The sequence below is a fragment of the Pseudorasbora parva genome, chromosome 13, assembly GCF_024679245.1.
Source record: "Pseudorasbora parva isolate DD20220531a chromosome 13, ASM2467924v1, whole genome shotgun sequence".
In the NCBI taxonomy this organism is placed as follows: domain Eukaryota; kingdom Metazoa; phylum Chordata; class Actinopteri; order Cypriniformes; family Gobionidae; genus Pseudorasbora; species Pseudorasbora parva.
In genome coordinates, this window is record NC_090184.1 from 35,954,439 (window position 1) to 35,982,277 (window position 27,839).

The 27,839-nt window shown below is 36.8% G+C and overlaps 3 protein-coding genes across 3 annotated transcripts; 2 read left to right on the top strand and 1 right to left on the bottom strand.

Moving 5' to 3' along the window:
• The first annotated feature begins 352 nt into the window (after positions 1–352).
• Positions 353–5,817, top strand: rhoaa (ras homolog gene family, member Aa). The gene is made up of 5 exons (XM_067414170.1): positions 353–476; positions 3,008–3,163; positions 3,566–3,686; positions 3,812–3,942; positions 4,083–5,817. The coding sequence occupies exons 2-5, from the start codon at positions 3,008–3,010 to the stop codon at positions 4,254–4,256; spliced, it is 582 nt and encodes a 193-aa protein (XP_067270271.1). The 5' UTR covers positions 353–476; the 3' UTR covers positions 4,257–5,817.
• On the bottom strand, positions 5,511–10,952 carry tpk2 (thiamin pyrophosphokinase 2). The gene is made up of 8 exons (XM_067414169.1): positions 10,736–10,952; positions 10,040–10,278; positions 9,487–9,550; positions 9,267–9,397; positions 7,842–7,960; positions 7,022–7,154; positions 6,151–6,247; positions 5,511–6,065 (listed from the first exon to the last, which is right to left on the bottom strand). The coding sequence occupies exons 1-8, from the start codon at positions 10,797–10,799 to the stop codon at positions 6,019–6,021; spliced, it is 894 nt and encodes a 297-aa protein (XP_067270270.1). The 5' UTR covers positions 10,800–10,952; the 3' UTR covers positions 5,511–6,018.
• A 258-nt stretch (positions 10,953–11,210) lies between these two features.
• On the top strand, positions 11,211–26,997 carry si:dkey-6n6.1 (uncharacterized protein LOC100170811 homolog). The gene is made up of 11 exons (XM_067412734.1): positions 11,211–11,374; positions 15,577–15,865; positions 16,582–16,713; positions 17,455–17,618; positions 17,880–18,417; positions 20,184–20,299; positions 20,927–21,059; positions 22,016–22,173; positions 22,363–22,502; positions 23,345–23,671; positions 26,211–26,997. Exons 2-11 carry the CDS (start codon positions 15,712–15,714, stop codon positions 26,383–26,385), a joined length of 2,037 nt encoding a protein of 678 aa, XP_067268835.1. The 5' UTR covers positions 11,211–11,374; positions 15,577–15,711; the 3' UTR covers positions 26,386–26,997.
• Positions 26,998–27,839: the final 842 nt, after the last annotated feature.

Here is a 27,839-nt window from a genome sequence, read left to right on the forward strand (position 1 = left end):
AGGGAACATTTAGTCAACATTTCAGATCTGCATTTTGTAAGTAAAATCCTGATGTGGACTAGTCAGGAAGATAAATTATCACAAATAGCCATCTTTTTAGTTACTTTCCAACAGTTTTTATTTATACAATAATATATTCAATAGTAGGTTTATTTTAGTTTAGTTTTTCACAACGAAGTAGGGTGGTGAATTTTATATATAATGTGTGTTATTTTTAATTTTTAATGTAAAGAATAAAGTAAAATAAATATTTTAAATATATTAGTTAAATAAAGAGATTGGAGAAGAAAGCCTGTTGTAACTAAACTAAAGAGTCAAAAGATATGTCACTGTTCTGCTTTCGGACGTCTCTGCCTCTGATTGGTAGAAACGTTCGTGAATGGGCGTGCCTTAGCGGCGTGGCACCGTCTGCGGGGCGGGGCCTTGGGGTCGTACAGGAAAAGATAAAGAAAGCGAGGACATCTGTAACGAAAACGGTAAATACTCACACAAAAACACCTCTGGTACTTACGATCGATATGTTCATTAATTTCCCATACGTTCTAGTGCCAATACCGCAGAGTAGCCTTTTTAAAACCACTCTAATTAGTAAAAAGATGCCTTTTAAATGCGACTAGCTCAGTGCTAATAAGCTAAGTGTGATGATGACGGAAACGGACGAACAACAAGATGCCGAAGATGAGTTTATAATCGCATTAAACTCCGATTATCAAGACTGTAACACGTCTGGAAAGTTTAATACGTATTAATTTATGGATCCAGTCGAATCCAAGCCAAAATGTTCTAATTTTACACTTATTAGGGCGTGAGATGAGGCGTCCCAGTTAGCATAGGGAGTAAACCGGGGACTGATCCAGTTGGCGCAGACATGCGGCTGTTATGATCACCATCTCTAGTTTTTGTCTCAACATAACAGCCAGCCCTTTTAACATCGGTTTTATCGACCATTAAGACTTCAGCCACGATGAATCAGTGCTTGGCTCAATGTTAAACTATAAAAGCTCACTTGAGTGACAATAGCTTGACCTTACTTCAGTCAGCCGTTTTTAGGATAAATCTAATCCGATGAGTCACATATTTTGGTATAACTCTTGTATTGATCAGTGAATTGAGTAGGGTGCGGTGTGTTATGACAGCAGCTGGGATGTGTGTGTGTGTGTGTGTGTGTGTGTATGCAAGGAGAGGTTTATGCTGCAGTGTTATAATAACACAAGAACCCAGAGTACAGATGGATGAAATATGAATATAGGCATGCCTATTAAGACCACGTACTGTATAAGCTCTCTTATTGATTTAATTTTTATATATAAAACAGACAAAGCCTGAGCTAAATTATTGATTTATTTTACACAAAGCACTCAAAATAAGCTATTTCTTTTTCTTAATAATTAAATGCAATCTAGTGCAGTGGTTCCAATAGTTATTGTAACATTGTATTCTAATACATTCATTTTAGATACAAGTGAAATTTCACTATTCTCATATCTATATAAAACACGTGCAGTAGATGACAAGTTTTTAATAACGTATATTTCTTACTCAAAACACTCAAAACTATTTTTCTTAGTATCCTGTAATGAAACTAATTTTCATCAACAATTAATTACTTTTGTAACCATATTAAGTACATATTTAATAGTATATGAAATATACTTCTTTATAAATGATGCTCATGTTCTGTCTGTAATTATAATTCATTAATCTTATATAACCTTTTTTGTCAAGCTGATGTATAGGAACATTGTCCCCCAATGGTTCCTAATAAGACCAAAATCATAGCAACTCAGCAAATGACGATAGGTTATTGTCTAATGGATGCTCAGAAATGTCAAATATTAAAACTGTAATCTAGTGTTCGTTTCGGTCAGTAGTACATTGATTAAATATTTTTGGATAATACACGTTTTAATCATTTGTATTTGTTATAATGGTACATTGTTCACGCATGCTCATTTTAAGCCCACTTTAGACTCACATTTGCAAAAAAAAAAGAAAACACTTTGTTTGTTTATGACAACAAAAACATACATTTTTAGATGAGACATGAGAGATTATTATCTTTGATTTAATACTTACTTGATTGGAAGCGCAAGTGAAATTCTGCTTTGAAATTGGTTCAAATTTGAGATATTTCTGAATCATTTTCAATCAAGACAGCTGTACAAAAGTATGTAATTTGGTCCTGTTCCATAGAAGGTACCATTGAAAGAGGTTCCTGTTTTTACTTTCATGTTACTTCATAATTCCGTACAAACCCTGACATTTCAGAGTCATGACACTATAGATTGCTAGTTATGGGTAAAGTTATAGCTATAGTGTGGCTAAATAATACTGGGGTATGTCTGGATTACATATTTTTACATGAATAATGTCTAGATTATTTCCACACCTGAACTGTTCTTCAATATTGTCATATATATATTATTGCTTTTTTGCAATGCAAAGTTAAATAAAGAAGTGGTTGTTTTAATATGCGTTTTCTTTACTCAAGAAACTATATGAAATGAATACACAGTCTTTGATAGCCTGTCTGTTGCACTTCGCCTTGACAGAAAGTGACAGAAAACACTGAGTGGCCACATAATTACAGTAAAAGTTAAAGGTTGATGAAAACGTAACGCGATATACCACTTACTGCCTCAAATACAGCAAAAAAAAAAACGCATTACATTTTCCAAAATTCTCAAAAATTCACTGGTCAGAAACCTTGTAACTCCATTTGTGCTTGATTTTGGTAAAATTTTAAAAATATAATGACACATGCAATTGTCTGACCATAAAGTGGCAAATCAACTTTGACAACGCAGTGGTAAATAGCTGTTTTGTGCATATTTCTGCCTGACACATACAATATGAAATAGAAGATCAGGACAATATGAAATACATGAAAAATTTCAATTCTTTAGCAAGAAAGTTTGGATTTATGTAATAAAATGGATGCTAATTCCAGTGCAATTTCCACCTCCATCCTGTCTTTATTGGCTGATCTTTCCATTTTGTGTGACAGATGGCTGCAATTCGTAAGAAGCTTGTAATCGTTGGAGATGGAGCATGTGGAAAGACGTGTTTACTCATTGTATTCAGTAAAGACCAGTTTCCTGAGGTCTACGTACCCACAGTGTTCGAGAACTATGTTGCTGATATTGAGGTGGATGGCAAGCAGGTGAGACGATCTCCTAACATCAAACGCAGAGTCCATTACAGTTTGAACTTCCTCTTATTCTTGATAGTGTTCTTCCTTTATTCTAATTTTTGCATTTATTTTATGCAGTTCATTTGTTCATCAGTTCGAGACTGTTTATTAGTAAGATTTTTGAAAGTCTCACCAAGAGTCTCACAATTTACTGTCACTTTTGATCAATTTAATTCATCCTTACTGAATAAAAGTATTAATTTAAACTTTTTTTTTTTGTACAAATCTTACTGATCCCAAACCTTTGAATAGCAATGTAAATTTAAATATAATGTGGCGTATATTTTTATAAATAAAAATAAACTGAATAATAATTTTCACTTTTTACACAAATTGTTATCCTGATACAATTTTGAATGATTTTGTTGTCAGGTGGAACTGGCTCTGTGGGATACAGCCGGACAAGAGGACTACGACAGGCTGCGGCCCCTGTCCTACCCAGACACCGATGTCATCCTCATGTGCTTTTCCATAGACAGCCCTGACAGTTTGGGTGAGATAAACTTCTACCAGTCTTTAATATTAATTATAGACAAGTCAATACTTTGATACTCTATGGATTTGCTAAGACCAAATTGCTGTGGTCACTGTATTGAAAAACGTACTCTACTCACACAGAGAATATCCCAGAAAAATGGACGCCAGAGGTAAAACATTTCTGTCCGAATGTTCCAATAATTCTGGTGGGTAATAAAAAAGATTTACGGAATGATGATCACACTCGACGGGAGCTGCTGAAAATGAAACAGGTGTGTGAGCTAACATAAAACTAGATATAGATGAAAATAACATAAAAGCAAGTTAGACGAAAATGTTTATTGTCTTAAAAAATTGTCTTAGTGATAATGAAGTGTATTAATGCTTTGTTGATGCTTTCTTTCTTGAACAGGAACCAGTTAAACCAGAGGAAGGGCGAGACATGGCTAATCGCATCAACGCCTTCGGCTACCTCGAGTGTTCAGCTAAAACTAAGGATGGCGTGAGGGAAGTGTTTGAAATGGCCACAAGAGCGGCGCTCCAAGCCAAAAAGCGTGGCAAAAAGAATGCCTGCGCTTTGCTATAGAGAACGAGAGAGGAAAAGAAAAACGAGGGAGGGAAAGGGGTAACCAAACTAGGCCAAGGAAAATGAAAGAGCTATAAAAGTTTGCAAATAGAGGGAAGACACACCCCCTAGTGTTAATTATGTACTCGGGGGTCAGGGAGGGTCATTTTCAATCCAGGCCAAAAGAAACTACAGAAGATAGTAGGGACAACTGCACTGGCAAAAAGGGACGTAAACATTTTTATGGCCATCGGTCCTTTTTCAAATCAAGATTAGTTGACCTTTAAGCCTTCAGACTGATCACAAGCATAAGGATAGTTTACGTGTAGGGTAAATAAAGATTGACGTGGTTTCACAGAGGCTCACAATCACTGATTGCATTAGGCGTGGGATTACTAGTGATGTATTCTTTGGCCCATAGCACATCTTCTGATTAGAAGATCAGCATTGTAAGCAAGAACAGAAACTAAACTGGTCTAAAAAGATTCCTTTTTTGGCACTAAGTGCATTATTCAGGGTGTAAAAGGCATTAGTTAGTACCCTACATTGTGTATGCTACATGTCAAGCAGGGAGTCGTTATACTGGCCACACAACGCAAAACTCCCATGACACCCTTTGTAAACCTCCCAGGAACCCAGTGCCGTCTTATGTAAATCATTCATGCCTGTACTTCATACTACGATTTTCTTTTTAATGATCTTTTGTCCTACATTAACATTCTAATACTGTTGGTTAACACAACTGGCTCTTCTGTGCCCTCCTGTCCTGTCGCAAAAATTGACGGTTTAGTTGCTGGTTTGAAGTAGCTGAAAGTAGTGGTAGTCTTACAATTCTTTATTCCAATAAGATTTAAATATATCTTGTACTTTTTTGCCATTTGCCTATAAAAGTCGAAGATGCATTAAGCAATGATCATACTAATTTACCTTTTTTGTGAGTATTTTATGTGCTTGCTCATGTATTATAATAAAAAAAAAAAGTAGTAGAAGAAACTTTGGGTTAATCAACCCTTGTGGAGCTCAAAGCAACTCTGTATGTTGACTGTCAGACACTGTTCGATTTTGGCAATATATATAAGTTTTATAATAGTTGACAGTAACTTAATTTTCCCCGATATTCCTGCTTGCCTGCATGACAGGCTTTTATTTGGTGTGCAGAAAGAATAGTAATATTTATCTCACTGTGTAAATGAGAAACTCCCTCCATTTCACTTCCATTTGTTTTCTCTTTATTATTCCTATCTTTTTCTCCTGTACTGTATGTTTTTAAATTTCTTCTTTTTTTTGTGAAATTCTACTGGCTTATACTATATCTTTTTTGCGTATTTTACAAATTCTAGTATGTTAGAATTTAAAAGTTTTAAAAGAAATAAAGAAGGAAAAACGTAGCGAAATGTGATTTTGAAAGAGCTGTTTAATGCCATATTATTAAATGCAAGTCATTTCTTAGAAGAGATTCTGCATTTCATTCTAAGAAAAAAAGAGCCTTTGATGCATCAATTATCTTTTGTATACCAGTGCATCTTTGGATTTCCACAGACTCGTTTGAAATGTATTGAAAAAATAAATTCTTATAGGGTAATTTTTCTTGGGTCTTTATTTTGTGTCTTTTCTCCAGTTGATGTTTGCGTAAAATACCCAATTCACTAACAATCACCTCAGTTAGATGTGGTCTTCAGTAAACGAGTACACATGCTGACAGTGGTAGGAGTTAAAAGCGGAGGTAGATAAAATAAATACCAAACTTTTACAAGTTGACCACTTGCACACCACCAGTCAGCCTCTATAGTGATCTGTGCAATCCAGCCACAAATTCGTGATAATAGGGCTCTGAAATTAGAAGAAAAGCAAGTTAGAGCCTTTCTCATCATATAAGGCATACTTTCAAATTCTACCAGGTGATCTGACACCAAACCTGAGTCGGGCTCAATGATGGCATGTCTTATGAGGAAGTCCAGAACCACCATGGCACAGTTTGGCTTAAACTCCTCACTGACCAGGAGATCTTTTACCTGAGAACAACACATCAGACAGAGGAGGATAGGGGTAAGATGTGCCAACCCTTAATCTAGGAAACTGCACACATTTGGTCATTTATAAAGAAATGGCCCATCAAATACAGCTTTTCTATGCTATGTAATTTACTACATGTAAAATGACATCTATGTCAATGCAAACGTCTACACTATATTGCCAAAAATATTGGGATACCCCTTCAAATCAGTGAATTCAGGTTTTCCAATCACTTCCATGGCCAAAGATGTATAAAATAAAGCACCTAGGCATGCAGACGCTTCTACAAACATTTGTAGTACCGTGATAGGTTGCCACCTCTGCAATAAGTCCATTCGTGAAATGTCCTCATTACTAAATATTCCCAGTCAACTGCTATTATAATAAAGCAAGGTCCATAAAGACATGGATGGACACGTTTGGTGTGAAGGAACACGACTGGCCTGCATAGAGTCCTGAACTCAACCCGATAGAACATACGACTGCGAGCCAGGACTTCTCGTCCAAAATCAGTGCCTGACCTCACAACTGTGCTTTTAGAAGAACAGTCAAAAATTCCCATAAACACACTCCTAAACCTTGTGGAAAGTCTTCCCAGAAGATTTGAAGCTATAGTAGCAAAGAAAAGAGGGGGACAACTCCATATTAAACCCTATGGATTCATGTAAAGGCAGGCGTCCCAAAACTTTTGGCAATATAGTGCATGTCACAGCTTATCTAATATAAAATTCATCACATAGCATTCAACCCTAAAATCATTGGGATGCCTTCACCTTCTCAATTGGGTAGTAGTAAAATGCTTGCACTTCTCCGTCTCCAATATGAGGCTGAAAATTGAGAGGCAGCTCTAAATCAAAGACAAATTGACACTCAGGAAATATTCCTTCGTCATCTTCGTAGGTGTAGCTACAGAGAACAGAGACAGAGGGAAGCATGAATGGAAGATTCAGGACTGCAGAACGTCTTTCAATTTAGCTAAACATAGTAAACAGTTTCCAGGCAGAAACGATGCCTGTGACAACAGGCATTCATGTCTTTGATCACAATGACATCTTCCAGACTTGAATTCTGGTCATCTTCCTTTGGGCGTTCGCAATATTTCTCAGGAAGCCTGCCAGTTAGAGGCTATTTCTGGAATTTCTGCTGTATTAATCAGTCTCTTTTGCAAGAGAGTTGAGAGAGTTTATATCTACCATGGTATCTGGGAAAGATTTTGAACAGGAAAAAACTGCAAAAGGCATCTTGAATCTTAAAAATCACCTGTTTCCAATTGAAGACTTCCGATGCTAAAGACTTCTTTAAGTTCTCTTTTAAATTAGCATTTTTATCAGGCTCCTATTTTTAGATTCAGTAATTCTAATTCATTTTAATGGCAATAAAAATGTATAAGTCAGCTATTAAAATGCTTTAATTTAAAAAATGTCACTGATAACAGTAAAAGTAAAAAGTGCTCAATCTGCTCATTTAAAAGAAAAAATATGTCAGATGGACTTAAATGGACTGCATCTGAAGTCTTTTTTGTTTCATAATAATTTCCATATTACTTTGAATCACCCAAGTGAAATAGTGGATTAGAAATGAAAGATTATGCACCTCACAGTTCCCACAGGACGTGCTTGCTCTGCCAGGCCTGGAGGGATGCAGGCCTCCTCTTCACACTCTTTTACCAATGTATGCATTACACTACAGCCCGCTGCCAGTCCTCCAGCCGCCTGAGTGATAAATCAGATCCTTTATAAATCAACCCTATTAAATCAAAACTGGAGATGTGTGGTTGTGTTTGTTAGCTTTGAATCATCTGCTAATGTACTTCCAATAGACAGTAGTAATTTATAACACACAGTAACAACTTTGCAGTCTTTCTATCATTATTATTTCTCCATATGCTTATATACTGTATTAATAACTTTATAACATTTAAAGGTTTGGGGTTGTAAGATTTTCTTTTTATTACCAAGACTGCATTGATCAAAAATACAATAAAAACAGTAATATTGCGAAATAATATTACAATTTAACCTTCTGGTACTGTTCACGTGTTGGTCAATAATGACAATGTTTTTGTTTATTTCAATTAAATGACTGTACTATATTTAGTTTGATAATGTTTTTTTGTTTAATTGTTTGTAGTACTAAATTGCATTAATGCAGTAGTTACAATCCATTTATTCACTTTTTGAGCATAGACGGGGAAAAAAATAAAAATAATCTTGAATGCTTTGGAGAACAAATAGTTTGGTCTCTTTTTGAAGTTGGAAAAAAAAGTTTAAAAAAGTGAACTTGGGGAAAAAAAGTCAACATTTTACAATTATTGTTATGAAAATGGACAAAACATTTGTATATTTACGCATTTTACTCTAAAACTGTGAGGAAAATCAAAGCCGCAAATGTAAACGACTCCAAATTTGAGACTGAAGCTTTCAGTAAGATTTTGTTTCCAACAGTTGAAATTCGCATTCCCCCTTATTTTCATTGCGGTCATATTTGTTGTGTTAACATAGCAAGTGCAAAAACCTTTACCAAGTTTTGTACCATTCAGATGAAGTAAAAAAAAAAAAAAAAAAAACGACCAAACAGCACCAGATTAACCCTAACCCTAACTTTTATATTTTAATATATTTTAAAAAGTAATTTATTCCTGTGATTTTCTGCATCATTACACCAGTCTTTAGTGTCACATGATCCTTCAGAAATCATTCGTATATGCTGATTTGCTGCTCAATAAACATTTCTAATTATTATCCATGTTTAAAAAAGCTTCAGTATTCTTTGATGAATAGAAAGTTCAAAAGAACAACATTTATTTTACAAATAAAATAGTTTGAAACATTGCAAAGGACTTTCCCCGTCACTTAGGATCAATTTAATATATCCTTGCTAAATAAAACTATTGATTTCTTTAAAATAAAATTAGTAACCCCAAACGTTTAAACAGAAGTGTATGTTTGAGAGGTCCAGTAAGTTTTTAGTGTGGCACGACTTGTAATGCGCGGATTAATTTGTGTATTAATAAATCACCATGTTGTCCAATCTTCCTGGATACGTCTGTTTGGTCAGAGATCGTCGTGCCAGCCACATATTGAGATTGCCACTTGAATCCCGAGTGTAGCCATTGACATGGACGCCATATCGTTTCACTCCAAACAGACCTGTGTTTGACCATTTATAAACAGCTATAAATGTCACTTAGTCTGTGACAAAGTAGAAGCATGAAATTAATATTTTATTATGAACATACTTGTCGCTGCTCTCTCCATATACATCAGCGGAGGGTCGCAATACCTGGGCATCACAGCGTATTGCTGAAAAAGAATGCATTCTGATAAATGTGAAAGAATCAGGGACTGAAATTATTAAACAAGGTTAAAAAAAACCTGTAGAGAATTATTCTAGGGATTTATATTTAAAGTACCCCTATCATGCTTTTTCAGATATAACCGTCCATGCTGTGCATAGTAGTTTCAAAGATCAAATGCATGACAAATAAAGTTATTGTTATTATTTAAAAATTTACATAAAAAAAGGTTTTTAGTCTTAGGATGCATATTGTAAGATACCTCCAAAATACAATTAGGAGGAACCTTTAAAATAGCATAAAAGGGGCACTTAAACATTTTTTGTTGTAAATTGATATAATGATGGTTGTGCTATATGATGGGGCACGCCCTTGAAACTCATGTGCCTTGAAAATCAAAAATATTGCTCATTATTTCTGACACTGGAAGGAATCATGCATAAAGAGTAAGGGTGAAGATGGGTAATTAATCTACCATGTACCAGAGATGCCTCACCTCATCTCTCCAGCCTATTAGACAGGTGAATGTCGCCTCTCTCCTCAGCTCCTGCAAGACTTCATCCACAGCTACTGATCTGTTCTCAAAAGTGTCAACACTGGAGCAGAAGGTTATAGCGCTCCCATATGGTTTGAAGACAGAAGGAAAACGATCAAGAATTGATGCTACTTTTGGGGGAATCCATCCAACCTGTTCTCCAGCCACTTCAAAACGAAGACAACTCTCTAAACTGGATCCTGGAATAAAAGTGTGCATTTCTGTCAAGTAAATATATGCATTTTACATGTAATAACACAGTAATACATTATTTCCCTTGCATCTTGAATACAGGTTAGTATACAGAACTCTTAAAAAAAGTGTTGAATATCATTATTTCTGAGGTTTTCTTTCAATTTAAAAACCATTTACACACACACACACACACACACACACACACACACACATATATATATATATATATATATATATATATATATATATATATATATATATATATATATATATATATATATATATATAAAACGAATCTTGTCATTCGTAAATTGCAAAGCAAGCTCATATTTGTCAGTATGAATTGATTTTTGAAGTATTTTACAGATCAATAAAAAAAATTGTATTGACCCATACATGACTTGTCCATTCACGCTGGATCACATGCATATGGTTTGTTCTGTCAATGTTGTATTTCCCCACCTGGTAAATGAAAGTTATTCATTCGACGCAGGAGTTGTAGCATTTTCTCCGACCACGAAGCCATTTGTAGATTTCACACTTGTAATAGTTAACTGTCCGTTCAGAAACAGTGCATTATGATATTGGGGGATTTCTGCTTGATTTGTCGTTGACATGCTGTCATACACCCACGGGCTTTCTGCTCGCCTCCATTGTTGCAGTTCCTGTTGATGTGAGCGCTAATTGGGTGGAAGGTGCTGTTGATCTGCGCGCTGATTGGTTGAAACTCTATGACGGGATATTGAAGGGCTATGACGAGAGTTGCTCGGAGGAGTTTCTCCACTAGAGGGCGAATGTAGATCATAACAAAGGCCAGTTATAATGTTACTGGACTGAAATACTTTGCAATGAATGCTGAATCTGACCAGACATGTCAAGTCACGTTAGCTCGGCTGCTCGGCATATACAGTGCAAATGTTGTTCTGTGGAAACTGCACCTATTGTGAAGTGGGTCATTAGAGAGTTTATGAGTTCACGTCATATAATCTTTAAGTGAAATACTTTTGGCTTGCTGTCCATCTTGAAGGGTTTGATACAATAGACGTAAATAGATACAGGTGAACATGAGGTGGTGTAAGGACGCAGTGTCACAGCAATGAGGTAAGCTTCGGTTATACGCTTCTGTTGTCATTGGCAGTATTTCGGTGAAACTTTAAATGGCATTTCCCCCTGAGCTGTATCATCTCCATACTACGGCAAACATACAGTCATGCTTTCTACTGCTTTTATTCGACTGAGGAATAGGATTTAACCAAACACTGACAAAGAGATCCATTACAGATAAGAGGAGAGCGAGAGACAGGAAAAATATTGGTTGCATTGCACTTGCTGTAATCTGCACCACAATCTTGGGGTCAAGCTTCCTCTAAGCACTAAAAATATACCGACAGTAATCACTGTTGTTGAGAGGACTGAGAAGTATCTACTAGTAGTAGGCGGTTTTTTAATGAGTCAAGAAAATCAAACTGTTCCAAAACACAGCTAGAGAAAAGATGAACATAAGAGATACATTTAAGTGTTGCTATCTATCTATCTATCTATCTATCTATCTATCTATCTATCTATCTATCTATCTATCTATCTATCTATCTATCTATCTATCTATCTATCCATCCATCCATCCATCCATCCATCCATCCATCCATCCATCCATCCATCCATCCATCCATCCATCCATCCATCCATCCATCCATCCATCCATCCATCCATCCATCCACCTACCGACTCCTATCTCTCATTGGTCACATTCTAGATGTTTTTCATTCTCTGTAGTGTGTGTTCTCTAAACAGTCTTGGCGGTATTTATCATGTTCTCGACAGGCTTGGCTCCAGCCATGTGTGTGGACGGATGGGGAATGCTAGGAAAAAAGTAAACACTGATTCTCAAGTTGTCATGAAGAAAATGAACACACTAGACTGTTTGCTGTCTGAGGTCAGCTTAGTTCAATTGTATATCAAACCATATTTTTGGAAGTGTCTTCATATAGTCTCATTCTAGAAATTGACCACAGATGAAGGATGGTGCTAAAAAGATTTCTGTGTTATTTGTTTGAGATATTTATATCTGGTATAATCTGTTTTTTGGTCAGACTCTGAGCAGATGTACGAGGTAAACCCAAAGGCAGGAAGATGTGGGTGGCGTGTTTACCTGTTTAAAATGATTGTTTGTCTTCATGAACATTCAGAGTTTTTATTTTTGAATGAAAGACAGGAAGCTCAGGGCATGTCTAGTGGGGGAGTATTACATCCAATTGCTTAATAACTTTCTGTGTGGGAGGCAAAAACAAAAAAAAAGGCTATAACAAACTGGGGTGTAGAAGATGCAAACAGAATTAAGTAGTACTAATTGACTTATTTGTCCCAGCCTGCTCCAAACACATTTATTATAACAGAATTACACTTGTGTGGTAATGTCGTGTAAGCCAATATTACGGTCCATATACTAAAAAGCCTTAATTCTGATAAAAGAGAATTAAATGCTTCAGGTTATTCCAGTATTCCTGTACACATGGTAATTAACATATTCAGAATAAACATGAAGTCTTTTCCTGCTGCTCTTGAAATAATGTAAATCGTGCCTTTATTATGATGTGCTTTTGGAAATTATGCGCAATAATATAATCATCTCGTTTTTTTCTCATTTATGGCATTTCAAAGTGGAACAAATTGCAACATGCACCTAATCAAACACTTTCACAAAGTTGTATATTGATTAATGTCCATTAGTAAAATGTTCATTAAAAAAAATCCTTCAAAATACATTACAGTGTTTTGTAGCACAAAAAGTATGAATGAATAGATTATGTTAAGTGGATATTCTGAATAATAAAATCTACCATCTAAAAAATATATATAAATTACGGCACATGCTTTCAATGCAAAATGCCATGTTAGGGGATAACAGTTCATGACCCAAGACCAGTAGTGAAAAATTAAGACCAAGAGTCAGGAGTGCAGTTAACTAAAAGAAAATTTTACTGATGAATAGTTTGCAGTTTCATCAGCAGAAGCCAGCTTCAAGTCTCACAAGAAGTTAGTAGGACTCGCTCGCTCTTTCCCCGTCTCCTCGCCCCGACTATTGTAGATACAATTGTCCCAACAGTTATACTATTTTCAAGGTCTATCCACGTCATTACTACAAGGTGGATGATTCTGATTTACTCAGAGGAAATGCACAGTCTTGATATATTTTTAAGTGTGTCAGTTTATTTAGATGCATGTGTCCATAGATGTGTCACTTGTTGACGCTTTCACCCTGGAATTAGGTCCGTAGTGACCTTCCAGGTCTGGAACAGGCATCAGCTTGTCCAGAACAACAAGTCCACCCATCTGTTAGGATGTCCATTGTACACAGAATCTGTAACACAGAACATCTGCGCACATACAAAGATACACAGTCTCTCCAAGGTTGGAGCTGATTAAGCTCCAGTTCTAACTAGAATGTTCCTCAAAACATACTGATAACATGTGCTTTCTCTCAGTGAGAGATACAGACAATAGTACAGTCGATATTTACCTTGAGTCTTTAGTGTTTCAGTAAAAGGAAATATAAAATGAATAAAATAGAATAAATTAAATGAAAGACAAATACATATTTCATATCTGGAAACCGGTCTAAGTGAGCAAACACTGTTTCTGCACTCCTGGCATGTTAGGGTGTGTGATAGTACAAAAAAAAGTGTAGCGTTTATTGCACATTTAGTTTAAAAGCACAGTATGTAAGTTTCTCAGTTAGAGGTCGCTTATCTATAACAAAGACGTCATGGGATTTGTCGTTTTCAAAGCTGATGGAAAGCAATCCGACACGACTCGGTTCAATGGATAAGCTAATGTATTACATTTTTATTAGCATTACTATGAATCAGGTCAAGGTAATTAAGTTTCATAGAGGTCACTTTAATATGTTATAACGTTACTCTGTGTGTTCGCTCTTTGGCTGCTATGAGACACTTGTTATACACTGCAGTAGCTAGATAGATATTAGAATATCATATTAATAAAAACAGCATTTCATTTTAAAATATATTGTCTGGTGGTCCAAATGCTGTATTACTGTTAATACCAAGGGTGGTATTCAACAGACTGAAGAGAGCACAGCACACGAAGAAGCTTCAGCCACATGAAGCTTGCTTCAGTGTAGGCTCGGCAGAAGTGTGCATTGAGGGTACATAACGACTGCAAAGGGGACGCTTCTAAAACCTAAAATGACACATGAGACATCCTACAGTCTCATGGACTTAACAGACACGCGTAAAAGGCAGTCTTTGTAAGTCCACAAGACTGAAAGTGTATATGAAGTGTGCCTTTTGGCACATTGCCTAAAACTTGACATGACGTAATTGATTGGTGACTTAATGACACAGGCTATGTCCCTGGATTTAAACATTGTTGGAAACATATATGTACATTGTTGGAAACATATATATATATATATATATATATATATATATATATATATATATATATATATAACATTGTTCTAGTGTATTTTTGAAATCAAAAATCTTACATATTGTGTCTTTATTTTTGTAAATAATTGTACTTGTGATGTTTGCTTATAGCTGGATTTTGCCTAACCATATCCAGGGATTCAGAATATGAGGGTTGACTCTTGTGACTCCAGTAAGCAACCCACAACAGCTGAGAATCAAGGCGAAACACTGTATAAGATCTTTTTAGTTTCTGATTTGAATAATAAAACGCAGAAGGGAAGTGGAATGTTATTTAATGAAGTGGTTGTCATAGCAACAATGCTTGCATGCAGTGAGCTGGCCGTGCTGGACAGAGAGGCCACATGGTCAAGCAAGGTTGCAAAAGGCAATGGAACTTAAAGAATTTCTCAGGAGTGTGGTGCCGTTGGCCCTTCGACAAACAAAGCTACCTTTCATATTAACAGCTCACTACGGTCCAATGTTTTCTCTGCTCTTCTATCAAACTTGCACTAGCTTGCACAAACATCGAGCATATTAAGAGAGACTTAAATTAATGTTTTATTCATTTACACCTATCTAAAACCCACACACTGAAAGTGCATCCATTGACGTCAGAACATTAAATCGTGTCAAAGATAAGATTTTTTCCACTCAAGGATGCTGTAATAGTTTGTTTGGCCCTGGGGACCGATGGGCGTTTGTTGAGAGGGAAAGGAGAGGCGGTTGGTGGGTCTTCAGGGCAAATGAAAGAGGTGCTTTGTTGAGACTGTTTTCTTTTTCTTTTTTTCCCTCTCACTCCCCTGCTTCCGTTCCATCCCTTCCTCCTCAGTCTCTGCTCTCACCTTTGCATTTCTTTTTTTTCTCTTTGAGGGATGGGTGATGGGTTGAACATGATTTCCAGAGGCAGAGAATATAACTGGCCTTTCAGAAGGTGCAGCCCTCAGAGTCATTGAGACAGCTGTCTCAGCCAGATCATACCTGAACTGACTCCAGCATACATTCACAATGTACAAGCCTTTAGCTTTGTGTTTGTGCCTGTGTTTAGCGCTTTTAGCAGCTGAGGCAAAACGAGAAAAGGGAAGAGGAGAGAGACAGAGGAGCTCCAGGCGCTTCTTGTCCGCTGAGGATGCACTTGAGTATGATAACCCTTTCCTTCCAGGTGAGCAATGCTTATAGCTTTTCATTTCAGAAAATATTTCGTAATATTACTTTAAAATTTGAAGCTTTTCATAATGTTATTTTTTTTATATTAACATTTGTATTCATATTTAGTGTGTAACTGTACTTGACAAAAAATAAGTGGTTATTTATTTTAAGCAAAAAATTGTGTGTATATATATATATATATATATATATATATATATATATATATATATATATATATATATATATATATATATATATATATATATGTCCTCATATTACTTATTGCACAGTTGTATTTGTCAAAGAATAAGTGGTTATACTGAATTATGATGTGTTAAGATGAATATTCTTTAAAAATATGAATCTTGTTACATTACATAACACAACATCAAACCAAGTGGCATTTATTTGACACACTTTTCAAGCAAAACTATTTACACAGAATTATTTTTGTTGCTTAGACACCATTGTGAATTTAAATAAAACGGACATCAAACAAAATTCAATAACATTCATTTCAACCAATTCTTATTGTGTTTTTATATTTTATCATCCATAGAAATTACATTTATACATTTTAAGGGTCCAATTACTTGTTGTGTACTTATATTACATTATATTATATTATCCTATTTATCCAATGCAATAACATTTATGCAAGTGTTTAATTACTTGTCGCAGCTGCCGTGTGCTGATTTCTGACATTCTGTGTGTGTGGATGCATGCCAGGGCGTAGCAGCCAGTGCTTGGTGAATGGGATTTCTCTGTTTGAGGGGGCTGTCTGGTCTCCGGAGCCTTGCAGTGTGTGCCAATGTAAAGGTGGAGCAACGAGCTGTCGAACCATCCCCTGCCCGGCCAGAGGTTTGGGAGCCACCATCTCTCGCACACACAGTATTCACAGTCTGCTTGATTGATGAGAGATCATTCAAGTCCATGTACCTTCAGAGTGACAACATTACGCTTTAATACTTGCATCTACATTCTTTATTTTATATTTCTTCCTTTGATACACTACCTTTCAATTGTTTGGGGTCTTCAACATTTTTAGTGCATTGATATAATCAAAAATCTAGCAATAAAACCAGTAATATTTTGAAATATTATGTTTTCTGTTTTAATATATTTTAAAATGTAATTAATTCCTGTGATGGCAAAGTTGAACTTTCTGCATTAGTCCAGTCTTCAGTGTCACATGATGCTCATTTAATAAGATTTCTTGTAATTATCAATGTTGTGCTGCTATATATTTTTCTGGAAACCGTAATACTTTTTTTTTCAGGATTCTTTGATGAATAAAAAGTTCAAAAGAACCATGTTTATTTAAAATATATATCCATTTGACTTTACTGACCCCAAATGTTTTACCTGTAGTATATGCTCCATTCTTCTTTTTGATTGTTTTTGGGGGTTCCATTGAAATTGTAATTGGATTAGCAATTTGTGGTAAGAGCTTTTTGTGGGCATCCCTTTGGCAATCCAGGTTGGGAATTATGTGAAACATTGGCTCTTAGTGTGGTACAATTCGGTCCTGGGAAAGGTGCCATAAGGGAGTGGGATGCTTGGTGGTGGGTACTGATTTTCTGTTTGCCACACCACGTCTAGCTTCACACACCCTGAAGTCTGTGGCCAGTAAAACCAATCCAACATCTGTGGGGAAAACAAGATTGAAAAACAGACTGACAGGAAATGGAAAACCACCTGTGGGGATGGAGGTTCTGGAGATGAAGCCAAAGAAGAGCAAGATGGCGATTGCCCCAGCAAAAAAAGTACGTAGATGTGCATGAGAAAATACTTCATGCATACTTTATTGAATACCTGTACCTGTTTGCCTTTAGATATGTACTGTATGTGCTGGCCTTAACTAGTTTAGGGTATTCAGGGGATATCTTGTGCTTAGCTGATTTAACAAATGAGAAGCACCTAAAACCAGCACACTAGACCAGCTAAGAATGTCAAAACGGTCTAGGTTAGTGTTAAGAAGATTGACCTCTTTTAATTGTTCTTAAACGTGTATGTGATCTCTTCAGCCACACTCACATGTCCCTAAGAAGCAAGTAAAGAAAAACCAGGAGGTGATTTTGAATCTGGATCCTGGAAAACTGCCTAAGACCCCTGTAATACCCACAGGACCTCAGTTTATGAGACCAATCCATTTTGATAATGATGACCACGATGATGACGACTATCTGGAGGACGACAGTGACAGTGATGATGATGACGATGATAACAGCAGTATTTCAGTGTTCAGATCCGCTGTTCGCCCTGTAGCAATCGAAAGACGAGTAATGCCGCCCACTTTCAAACCGGCTGTACCACGAGCAGAACCGGCTTTTGCTCTTCCTACAAGAAGGTCTGTGATCCTGCCTGACGGAAGGCCACTGCCAGCCCCAAGTGAGCGACAGGCGGATCGAGATTTTGGCCGTCCAGTCTTCCACACCTCTGTTCATATGGAGTCTCTTCCAGCAGGCTGCTTGCTTTCAGACTCTCTTATCGCTTGTGGAAACACTCGCCTTACCCAAATGCCCATCATTAGTGATCCAGGGGTCAGGAGCCTCTTTCTAGCAGGTGAGGTGAGAGCAGTTCACCTTGCTCATGAGAGCACTACTAAATAGTGCACTTCAAATTTTTAAAGGTGTCATGAACTGGCTTTTAAAAAAAAAATTATACTGTTGTCTGAGGTCAACTAATGACGTTTGTGTGGTTTTTACATTCAAAAACATCATAACTAATAAGTAATAGGCTATTTTCTACACTGGTTTTGAGGCTCTCTCCAAAACGTTCTGGGTTCTGATGGGCTCGCTACACTGGAGACTTGGAGGTTAACGCCCATGGCTAGGATTGGATAAGATTTGCATATTTAATGAGCTTAAGCTCCCCTGTCAGTTCAGTGACATGAGCGAGGAGAGAATGAGGGAGAACCGACAACCGGAATGATTTTCTCGATCACAAGGCTCGGAAACGTCTTTATCAAACAAACACAATGTTTTATTTCTCATCAACATGCGATTGATTGGACTGTTATTTTTATATTACACATAGCCCGCAAGATCGGACGATATAAGTGCGAACCGCGCGCACACACATACACGTTCGGCACGCCGCCCTTCAGATGTCAACAAGAGAGAGTGAGAATATCAGAGCAAGAATGGAATATAATGAGATTGATCGGCCTGCCGGGCTTTGCGATCCCTGGCCTATACGTGTCTGAGCGTGGTGAAGGTATGTTCTGTTAGACACGTACACATAAGCAAAATGATTTATAACAGTGCAACACCATTACATATAAAAACACATTTTACTCACATAAGTGTGTTGCACCTTTCCTGTCGGATCCAAATCCAGCATCGACCGGAGATTTGATTACAAACGATTCCGCGGTGAACTGAAGTGAACATGTGTTCCCCACGTGAGCTGGAACTTCATCATAAATAAAGTTTAACCACACATTCCTAATATTAGGATCAGAAGAAAGCTTATGCAGTGACTGTGTTCTTCCACACTACTGAACTACACGTGCTCATTATTCTGTAGAGGCGGTGTTTCGTTGCGCACTGACGTCCGTATAATGCACAGGACCGTTTGCTGAGCCTGGTGTCTATAAAAGCTTTTCTTTGACTAACAAGGAAGTTTTCAGCTCTGAAACTTACAGGATATTTTATATATCAAAAGCTCAAGGGAAAGTTGATTCCTCAATTCATCACCCCTTTAAAGTACATATATTTAACCTTTAAAGATGTTAATCAAAATGAATTGTAGTTCACTAGTTGATATTACTACAAAATAGTGTATTTTTATATATATATATATATATATATATATATATATATATATATATATATATATATATATATATGTATAATTAGTAAATTCTTATAGGCTATATACTCGTCTTCAGTGTCATGTGATCCTTCAGAAATCAGAAATTGCTGCTCAAGAAACATTTCTTATTATTATCAGTGACAGTGTTGAAAACAGTTGTGCTGCTTAATATTTGCATCCTTGCTGAATTTAATAAAATCTTTAAAAAAAGATAAATAGATTAACAGACAGACAGATTATAGATAGATGTCATAATATTATTGTATTACTTTTTGGAAACTATTTATATAAAATTGGTTTAGATTTATGTGTAAAACATCAAAATTGTATTTTGTTGTGCAAATGATCGTGATGGTGAGTCTTAAAATATGGGTCTGAGGTGAAAAAGTGTTGTTTGAGTTTGACAGATGTTTTACTGTTTGTCCATCAGAGGATTTGTAGAAGTGTTAACAGAGCTTACCGTGATCCAGAAAGAGGTTGGAAATTATTTATGGCTTCCTGTTGTTTTGCAGATAACAAAATCAGCAAGATCCCAGCGCATGCTCTAGCAGGTCTTCCCAACTTGGAGTGGCTCGACCTCAGCAAGAACAAGCTGGATGATTTCTCTTTGGGACCAGATGTGTTTCAGGTGATATGCAAGAAAACTTGCAAGTGTACTTACTCAACATCTCATTCCGTTTGTTTTCTTCAAGATGGCTGTGATATTTGTTTAAACTCTAATAATATTCTGAGTAATTTAAATCTGCAAAAATGCTAGACTGCTTTGTGATCTGTTATCTTGTTCCAATGGTGAGTTATCAGGCCTTATGGTGCCGCACAGTGCATGCTTGATATTTAGCAAGTAGCTGACGTGTTTTCACAAGATGTCAGGTCTGACATCACCGAGACAATTCTCACCAGGTTGCTGCAGTGAACATAGGAATTTTCAGCCAATTGATATTACCCCCTAAAACGAAACGCTATCATTTTTTACCTTTTTCTCACCTGTGTGCCATTTCAACAGGGCGCCAAGCAGAGGATTTTACAGATGACATGTATATGACACAGAGCAGAGTCGTTTTTTTCCTCACATGTTCACTGTACCTCAGTGTTTACCTGTGCTCGGTAGCATGATCGGGAAATGTCTGTTCCTCAAGCCAGATGAACTCTGACTATCTGTGTTGTGTAACTTTTGCTTCTGTGACTTGCAGAAAGCTTTGAAATGTTTCCAGTCTGGTTTTGACAGTGTCATGTGTTTCTTCTCGGCCTGTTGCAGAACTTAACAAAGCTCAGGAGGCTAAACCTCGATGGAAACAACTTCACTAAAGTGCCGGCTCTCCCTCCCTCACTGGTGGAGCTGAAGATCAACGATAATAAACTCAGTGGTCTCACTCCCCGCAGCTTTAAGGGTAAACATGCAACCACAGTGTCCGTATGAACTCACTATTCAACGCTCAAGTCCAGTAAAAGATCTGTTTTTCATGTTAGGGGTTAATCTGGGCATTTTAAAACTACTTTTATCTACTTGCTGTTTAATCTAGATTTATGGTACACTAACTATAGGCAAAAAACAAACAAACAGAAATGGGATTTTTCTCTGAGACAGCATCAATAATATTAAATGGAGAGCAAATGCCTAAGAAAAAGGAATTTGAAAAAATCCCACATTTCTCCTATAGTTTCAACCATGTCTCAAAATGTGCTCAGATTTGCCATTCTCTTACGCAGTTTATTTTGTAAAAAAGGTGCATCTTCTCACGCATGCGTTATGGTGCTCACATGAACAGCATCGGCTGCCGTAGAACTCGAAAGCGCTGCACTATTTGCAACTTAAACAGAGACTGGCATAGGCTAGAAAGAAATGGTTGAATAAAGTAGTTGTTTTTGTTTGTTTTTGTGCACAAAAAGTACTCTCATCACTTCATAAAATTAAGTTTGAACCACTGGTGTCTCATGGGTGATTTTAACTGGGCCTTGAAAGTGTTCATGAAATTGCTGTCTATGGAGAGGTCAGAGAGCTCTCAGAATTCATCAAAAATATCTTCATTTGTGTTCCGAAGATGAGCTTACAGGTTTGGAACGACATGAGGTTGAGTAATTAATGACAGCATTTTCTTTTTTGGGTGAACTAACACTTTAAAGGAATAGTTCACCCAAAAATGAAAATTGTCATAATTTACTTAGCCTGAAGTGTTTCCAAACTTGTATGCATTTCTTTCTTCTGCTGAACACAAAAGAAGGTATTTTGGAATATGGGGAATACTTGAGGTTGTGTAAATGATGACAGAATTTTCCTTTTTGAGTGAGCTATTCATTTAAGTGTAATTACCATTTTTAGGAAATCTAATGTTATTTCCCCCCTCAGGTCTGTCACAGCTGCTGACACTGGAGTTAGAGGATAATTATTTCCATGATGGAAATGTGTCTCCTCTGGCCTTCAAACCTCTGAAGAGACTGATTTACCTCAGGCTTGATGACAACAAATTCAGAGCTATTCCATCTGGTCTGCCTGTTTCAGTACAGGTCAGTCACATTTTATGTAAAAAAAAAGGGCAAATGTTGCAGTACATATACATACTATACAGTATACACTGTGACAAACATGCTCTAGATTAAAATTGTAAGCCATTTAATTTAGCATTGGGGTGTTTATATATTGCAGAACTGGAGTGCAATTGATAATAGGGTGTTGTTGACTTGTTACTACTTCAGGAGCTGCATCTGTCTGACAACAAGATAGAGGTGGTCCATTCTGGGCTCCTCAACAAGACCACAAATCTGAGAGTCCTGAACCTCGGCCATAACCGAATCCGAGAGGACCGCCTTCATCCAAGAGCATGGATACACTTGCTGTGAGTTCTCTCTCTCTCTCTCTCTCTCTCTCTCTCTCTCTCTCTCTCTCTCTCTCTCTCTCTCTCTCTCTCTCTCTCTCTCTCTCTCTCTCTCTCTCTCTCTCTCTCTCTCTCTCTCTCTCTCTCTCTCTCTCTCTCTCTCTCTCTCTGCTGTTAGGTGCCATCTTGTGGACAGTTACTGTAATTCATAAGAACAGGAACTCTTGATAAAGAGATGGAGCACTTACATATTGCATAAAACTAATGCAAAGACATTTAAATTATCATTATTGATGTACAAAGTCATATAAGTGTACATTATTTGATAAAATATATAGTAATATTGTAAAATATTCTGTTTTCTATTTTAATATATTTTAAAATCTAATTTATTCCTGTGATAAATTTTAAAAAGTTAAAGCACCCATTACTCCTGTCTATATTTTTGTGTAAATCAATTTAATACGTCCTTTTAAACAATTTAATGCCTTTTCGCTGAATTAAATTATTATTTTCTTCCAGAAACTTGAATGAAATTCTTACTGACCTAACTTTTGAATGTAATGTACATTTCATTACATGAGAGGAAATAAGCAATTATTCCAAACTTTAATAATATAATTTTTATTTTATTTTTTATTTTTATTTTTATGAAAATGAATGGGATATTCATTCAAAATGAATGGGATATTCAGTTTCTACTGATACAAAGCCATATGCTAATCGCTGAAGTAACCCTTTAATCTAAGCCCTGTCTGTGAAGCAAGGCCATTATATAGTATAAATTATATAAGCATACATATATAAGTATAAAGTATTTCAGAAATGTTTTGAACCATCTTCAAAAATGTGTTTATCCACAGAAAACTGGAGTATTTGGACCTTTCTCACAATAAACTGGTTCACGTTCCCTCTTTCTTACCGGTTGGTCTGCGGCAACTCATCTTGCATCATAACCAAATTGAGCGCATTCCTGGCTATGTGTTCGGCCACCTGCGGCCTGGTCTGGACTCGCTACAGCTGTCTTACAACCGTCTGCGTGAAGACGGGATAAATGAAGTGTCCTTCATTGGCCTGTACAACTCACTGACTGAACTTCTGTTGGACCATAATCAGCTCCGATCCATCCCACGAGGCATTCTACAGTTAAAGACTCTGCAGCACCTGAGACTGAACCACAACTACATCAAGTTAGTCTATCTATCTATCTATCTATCTATCTATCTATCTATCTATCTATCTATCTATCTATCTATCTATCTATCTATCTATCTATCTATCTATCTATCTATCTATCTATCTATCTATCTATCTATCTATCTATCTATCTATCTATCTATCTATCTATCTATCTATCTATCTATCTACAGTGCCTTGCGAAAGTATTTGGCCCCCTTGAACTTTGCGACCTTTTGCCACATTTCAGGCTTCAAACATAAAGATATGAAACTGTAATTTTTTGTAAAAGAATCAACAACAAGTGAAACACAATCATGAAGGAATGACATTTATTGGATATAACTTTTTTAACAAATCAAAAACTGAAAAATTGTGTGTGCAAAATTATTCGGCCCCTTTACTTTCAGTGCAGCAAACTCTCTCCAGAAGTTCAGTGAGAATCTCAGAATGATCCAATGTTGACCTAAATGACTAATGATGATAAATAGAATCCACCTGTGTGTCATCAAGTCTCCGTATAAATGCACCTGCACTAGGTAGTCTCAGAGGTCTGTTTAAAGCGCAGAGAGCATCATGAAGAACAAGGAACACACCAGGCAGGTCTGAGAAACTGTTGTGGAGAAGTTTAAAGCCCGATTTGGATACAAAATGATTTCCCAAGCTTTAAACATCCCAAGGAGCACTGTGCAAGCGATAATATTGAAATGGAAGGAGTATCAGACCACTGCAAATCTACCAAGACCTGGCCGTCCCTCTAAACTTTCAGCTTAAACAAGGAGAAGACTGATCAGAGATGTAGCCAAGGCCCATGATCACTCTGGATGAACTGCAGAGATCTACAGCTGAGGTGGGAGACTCTGTCCATAGGACAACAATCAGTCGTATACTGCACAAATCTGGCCTTTATGGAAGAGTGGCAAGAAGAAAGCCATTTCCTAAAGATATCCATAAAAAGTGTAGGTTTCCACTGAATGAAGCCCTAGCTTGACGCTTTGTCCACTCTCTTCGTCCGAATCCACATCAATAAATCCACAGAACCACTTGTGTGAAAATGTATCTTTTTTACTCGATTAGCAACAAAACCATAATCAAGAACATTACAAAAAATAAAATGATTAACGAGAGAGAGAAAAGATCAAAAAACTGTGAGGCTCCACTCTCTCCTTGCCTGACTCCGATCACCGCGAAACTTTTTTCCTTTCTTCTCACCATTCTCGCGAGAGTCTTAAAGGTACATGCGTTTAAAGGGAAAAAACGCCAAAACGGTCCTATATTCCTCAAATATCACTAATGTATTATAAATGCACTCTAAGTTATACACACACATTTTAGACAATTACACAATTAACTCCTTGCATTACTGTAAATACTAACTGCATCAACCTAATGTAAATATCCCTTTCAATTTCCTCCACATACAATGAATAAGGTTAATTACTATTTAACTATGTAAAATAAAATAATGTATTAATTGCATTTAGGCTTCTACAAAAAGTGTCATTTAAAGTTTGCCACAAGCCACCTGGGAGACAAACCAAACATGTGGAAGAAGGTGCTCTGGTCAGATGAAACCAAAAATGAACTTTTTGGCAACAATGCAAACCGTTTTGTTTGGCGTAAAAGCAACACAGCTCATCACGCTGAACACACCATCCCCACTGTCAAACATGGTGGTGGCAGCATCATGGTTTGGGCCTGCTTTTCTTCAGCAGGGACAGGGAAGATGGTTAAAATTGATGGGAAGATGGATGGAGCCAAATACAGGACCATTCTGGAAGAAAACCTGATGGAGTCTGCAAAAGACCTGAGACTGAAACGGAGATTTGTCTTCCAACAAGACAATGATCCAAAACATAAAGCCAAATCTACAATGGATTGGTTCAAAAATAGACATATCCAGGTGTTAGAATGGCCAAGTCAAAGTCCAGACCTGAATCCAATCGAGAATCTGTGGAAAGAACTGAAAACTGCTGTTCACAAACGCTCTCCATCCAACCTCACTGAGCTCCAGCTGTTCTTCAAGGAGGAATGGGCAAAAATGTCAGTCTCTCGATGTGCAAAACTGATAGAGACATACCCCAAGCGACTTACAGCTGTAATCGCAGCAAAAGGTGGCGCTACAAAGTATTAACTTAAGGGGGCTGAATAATTTTTCAGTTTTTGATTTGTTAAAAAAGTTTGAAATATCCAATAAATTTCATTCCTTCATGATTGTGTTCCACTTGTTGATTCTTCACAAAAAAATATAGTTTCATATCTTTATGTTTGAAGCCTGAAATGTGGCAAAAGGTCGCAGAGTTCAAGGGGGCCGAATACTTTCGCAAGGCACTGTATCTATCTATCTATCTGGCTGTCTTTTATTCTGTCTGTCTGTCTATCAATCATGTTTTTTATTCTGTCTGTCTTTTATTCTGTCTGTCTGTCCGTTGTTCTACAAATTAGTATGTTATACATATCATTTATTTTGTCCACTTATAGGACATGTAGAATATAGCTAGCCTTCATAAATGTCACAATGGAGAGTGTTTTAACCTGATCTTCTCCCTACAGTTACGTCACTATGAACTCATTGTGTGACACTACGGCCCGTGAGGACTCCCTGCTGGTGTCTGTTCACCTGGAGTTCAACCTGATCGACCGCCACCTCATTCCGCCCACAGCCTTCTCCTGCATCAAAACCTACCAGAGCGTCCTTCTGCGGCCCCAGAGATACGAAGAGCAGTAGAAATGAGCTTACTTTTTCAACGTTTACAGAGCATCTTATTTCAAGTCATAATTCAGAGATTTAAATGAAATAATGATACAGATGCAGTTCCCTTTTTACACTATAGAGGCCTTTCATTTGGTGTTAGTTGTGTTTTAGGGATGTTCAGATGCCCATGTATTTTTGTGCCTTACTGCAACTAAAACCTTCTGCAGGCATCCGTCATTGGGATTGGCTGTGTTTATGCTGCATCAGATTTGTGTGGGTCTGTTTTTGCACAGATTTAAATGGTGCTGAATGTCCATCTCTTCTATTGCAGTTGGCATCATATTTGTGTGTATGTTTTTGTAGTTGTTTTTCATTATCAGATCTAATGTCTGTCTTTATTGGATTGTTTTACACCTGTATGTCTGCAATTTACATTTTCTTATAAATCAAACGTACATGTGCAAGGATTTCTTTCTTTTTTTAAAGCAATACTACTTTTTTATATATCAGTTTATACATTATTTATTTCTTGACTGATCTGCATTGCATAACATTTGTTTTAGTATGGTTTTCAGTAGCAAAAGGTTTTGACTTTTACAAATCAGTTTTGTGTTACTGTGTGTTGTTTCTACTTTTGTATTCTATCTGTTACAAACTACAATAAAGTTGAGAGGTGACAGAATTCATCTGGGATCAAAAAGATTTTTCTTCTTTTTATTGTAATATTGTAAGCACATCTCTGGTGAAAATGATGCACTCGTGTCCGGCAGTTCTGTTTAAAGATTTGATTATTCTCACAATCCAGTAGTGTGTGTTCTCTGCTCGGTGCAGCTGAACTTCTCATTTTGTCCATTAGGGGGCGGCAGTAAATCTTAAAATTATTTATTTTTACCCTTAAAATCTTTGATTAATTGTAAGATAATTATTGTAATGTTTTGACAGCCCGTCTGTTAGCTCAGTTTTATAATTTTTTATGTAAAATAATTTATGATTTTTGCTTATTGAACTGTGTTATAATAACGGTATTAGCCTACTTGCTTTTTTAGAACATTGTTCCAACAGAAACAGACAGCACAGAGCCTCAGCCCAGTGCTGAGTTGTACTTTTATCTTCTGTGTATCATGACACTGTAGACTAGCACACTGGGCAGTGGCACTCTCTGGTTGCTCTATTTCTATCCGGAGAAACTCTTAAAGTGGTAACTCACTGCCACAAGTTCTTTTTTTTCTTCTTTTTTTTTTTTTTTTACTTCACAGCAGGCCTCTGTCCCAGATTTATTTTCTTTGGGCCGTCCCTACATTGATTCTCTGCTGATGTATATATTTCTGTGACTGCTCTTCATTTCCAGGGCGTGGGCCATGTCCTAAACCATGAAGAAAAACTTCCTTATATTAAAGGAGCATATCCCGGCGTAACATCAGTTTCAGTGGGAAAACCTGGAAGTCTGTGGCCAGATGTATTCATTGTGGCTCTTAACATGTCAACAA

What these genes read in the sequence shown, in the direction of transcription:
- rhoaa (XM_067414170.1), top strand. Translation starts at nt 3,008, where the DNA reads ATGGCTGCAATTCGTAAGAAGCTTGTAATCGTTGGAGATGGAGCATGT. An exon ending in TTGAGGTGGATGGCAAGCAG is followed by an intron (nt 3,164 to 3,565) that starts GTGAGACGATCT and finishes TTTTGTTGTCAG; the next exon opens with GTGGAACTGGCTCTGTGGGA. An exon ending in AGACAGCCCTGACAGTTTGG is followed by an intron (nt 3,687 to 3,811) that starts GTGAGATAAACT and finishes CTACTCACACAG; the next exon opens with AGAATATCCCAGAAAAATGG.
- tpk2 (XM_067414169.1), bottom strand. Translation starts at nt 10,799, where the DNA reads ATGGCTTCGTGGTCGGAGAAAATGCTACAACTCCTGCGTCGAATGAAT. An exon ending in GAATAACTTTCATTTACCAG is followed by an intron (nt 10,279 to 10,735) that starts GTGGGGAAATAC and finishes CTTTTATTCCAG; the next exon opens with GATCCAGTTTAGAGAGTTGT. An exon ending in CGTCCTGTGGGAACTGTGAG is followed by an intron (nt 7,155 to 7,841) that starts GTGCATAATCTT and finishes TGTTCTCTGTAG; the next exon opens with CTACACCTACGAAGATGACG.
- si:dkey-6n6.1 (XM_067412734.1), top strand. Translation starts at nt 15,712, where the DNA reads ATGTACAAGCCTTTAGCTTTGTGTTTGTGCCTGTGTTTAGCGCTTTTA. An exon ending in CGATTGCCCCAGCAAAAAAA is followed by an intron (nt 17,619 to 17,879) that starts GTACGTAGATGT and finishes TGATCTCTTCAG; the next exon opens with CCACACTCACATGTCCCTAA. An exon ending in TGGGACCAGATGTGTTTCAG is followed by an intron (nt 20,300 to 20,926) that starts GTGATATGCAAG and finishes GGCCTGTTGCAG; the next exon opens with AACTTAACAAAGCTCAGGAG.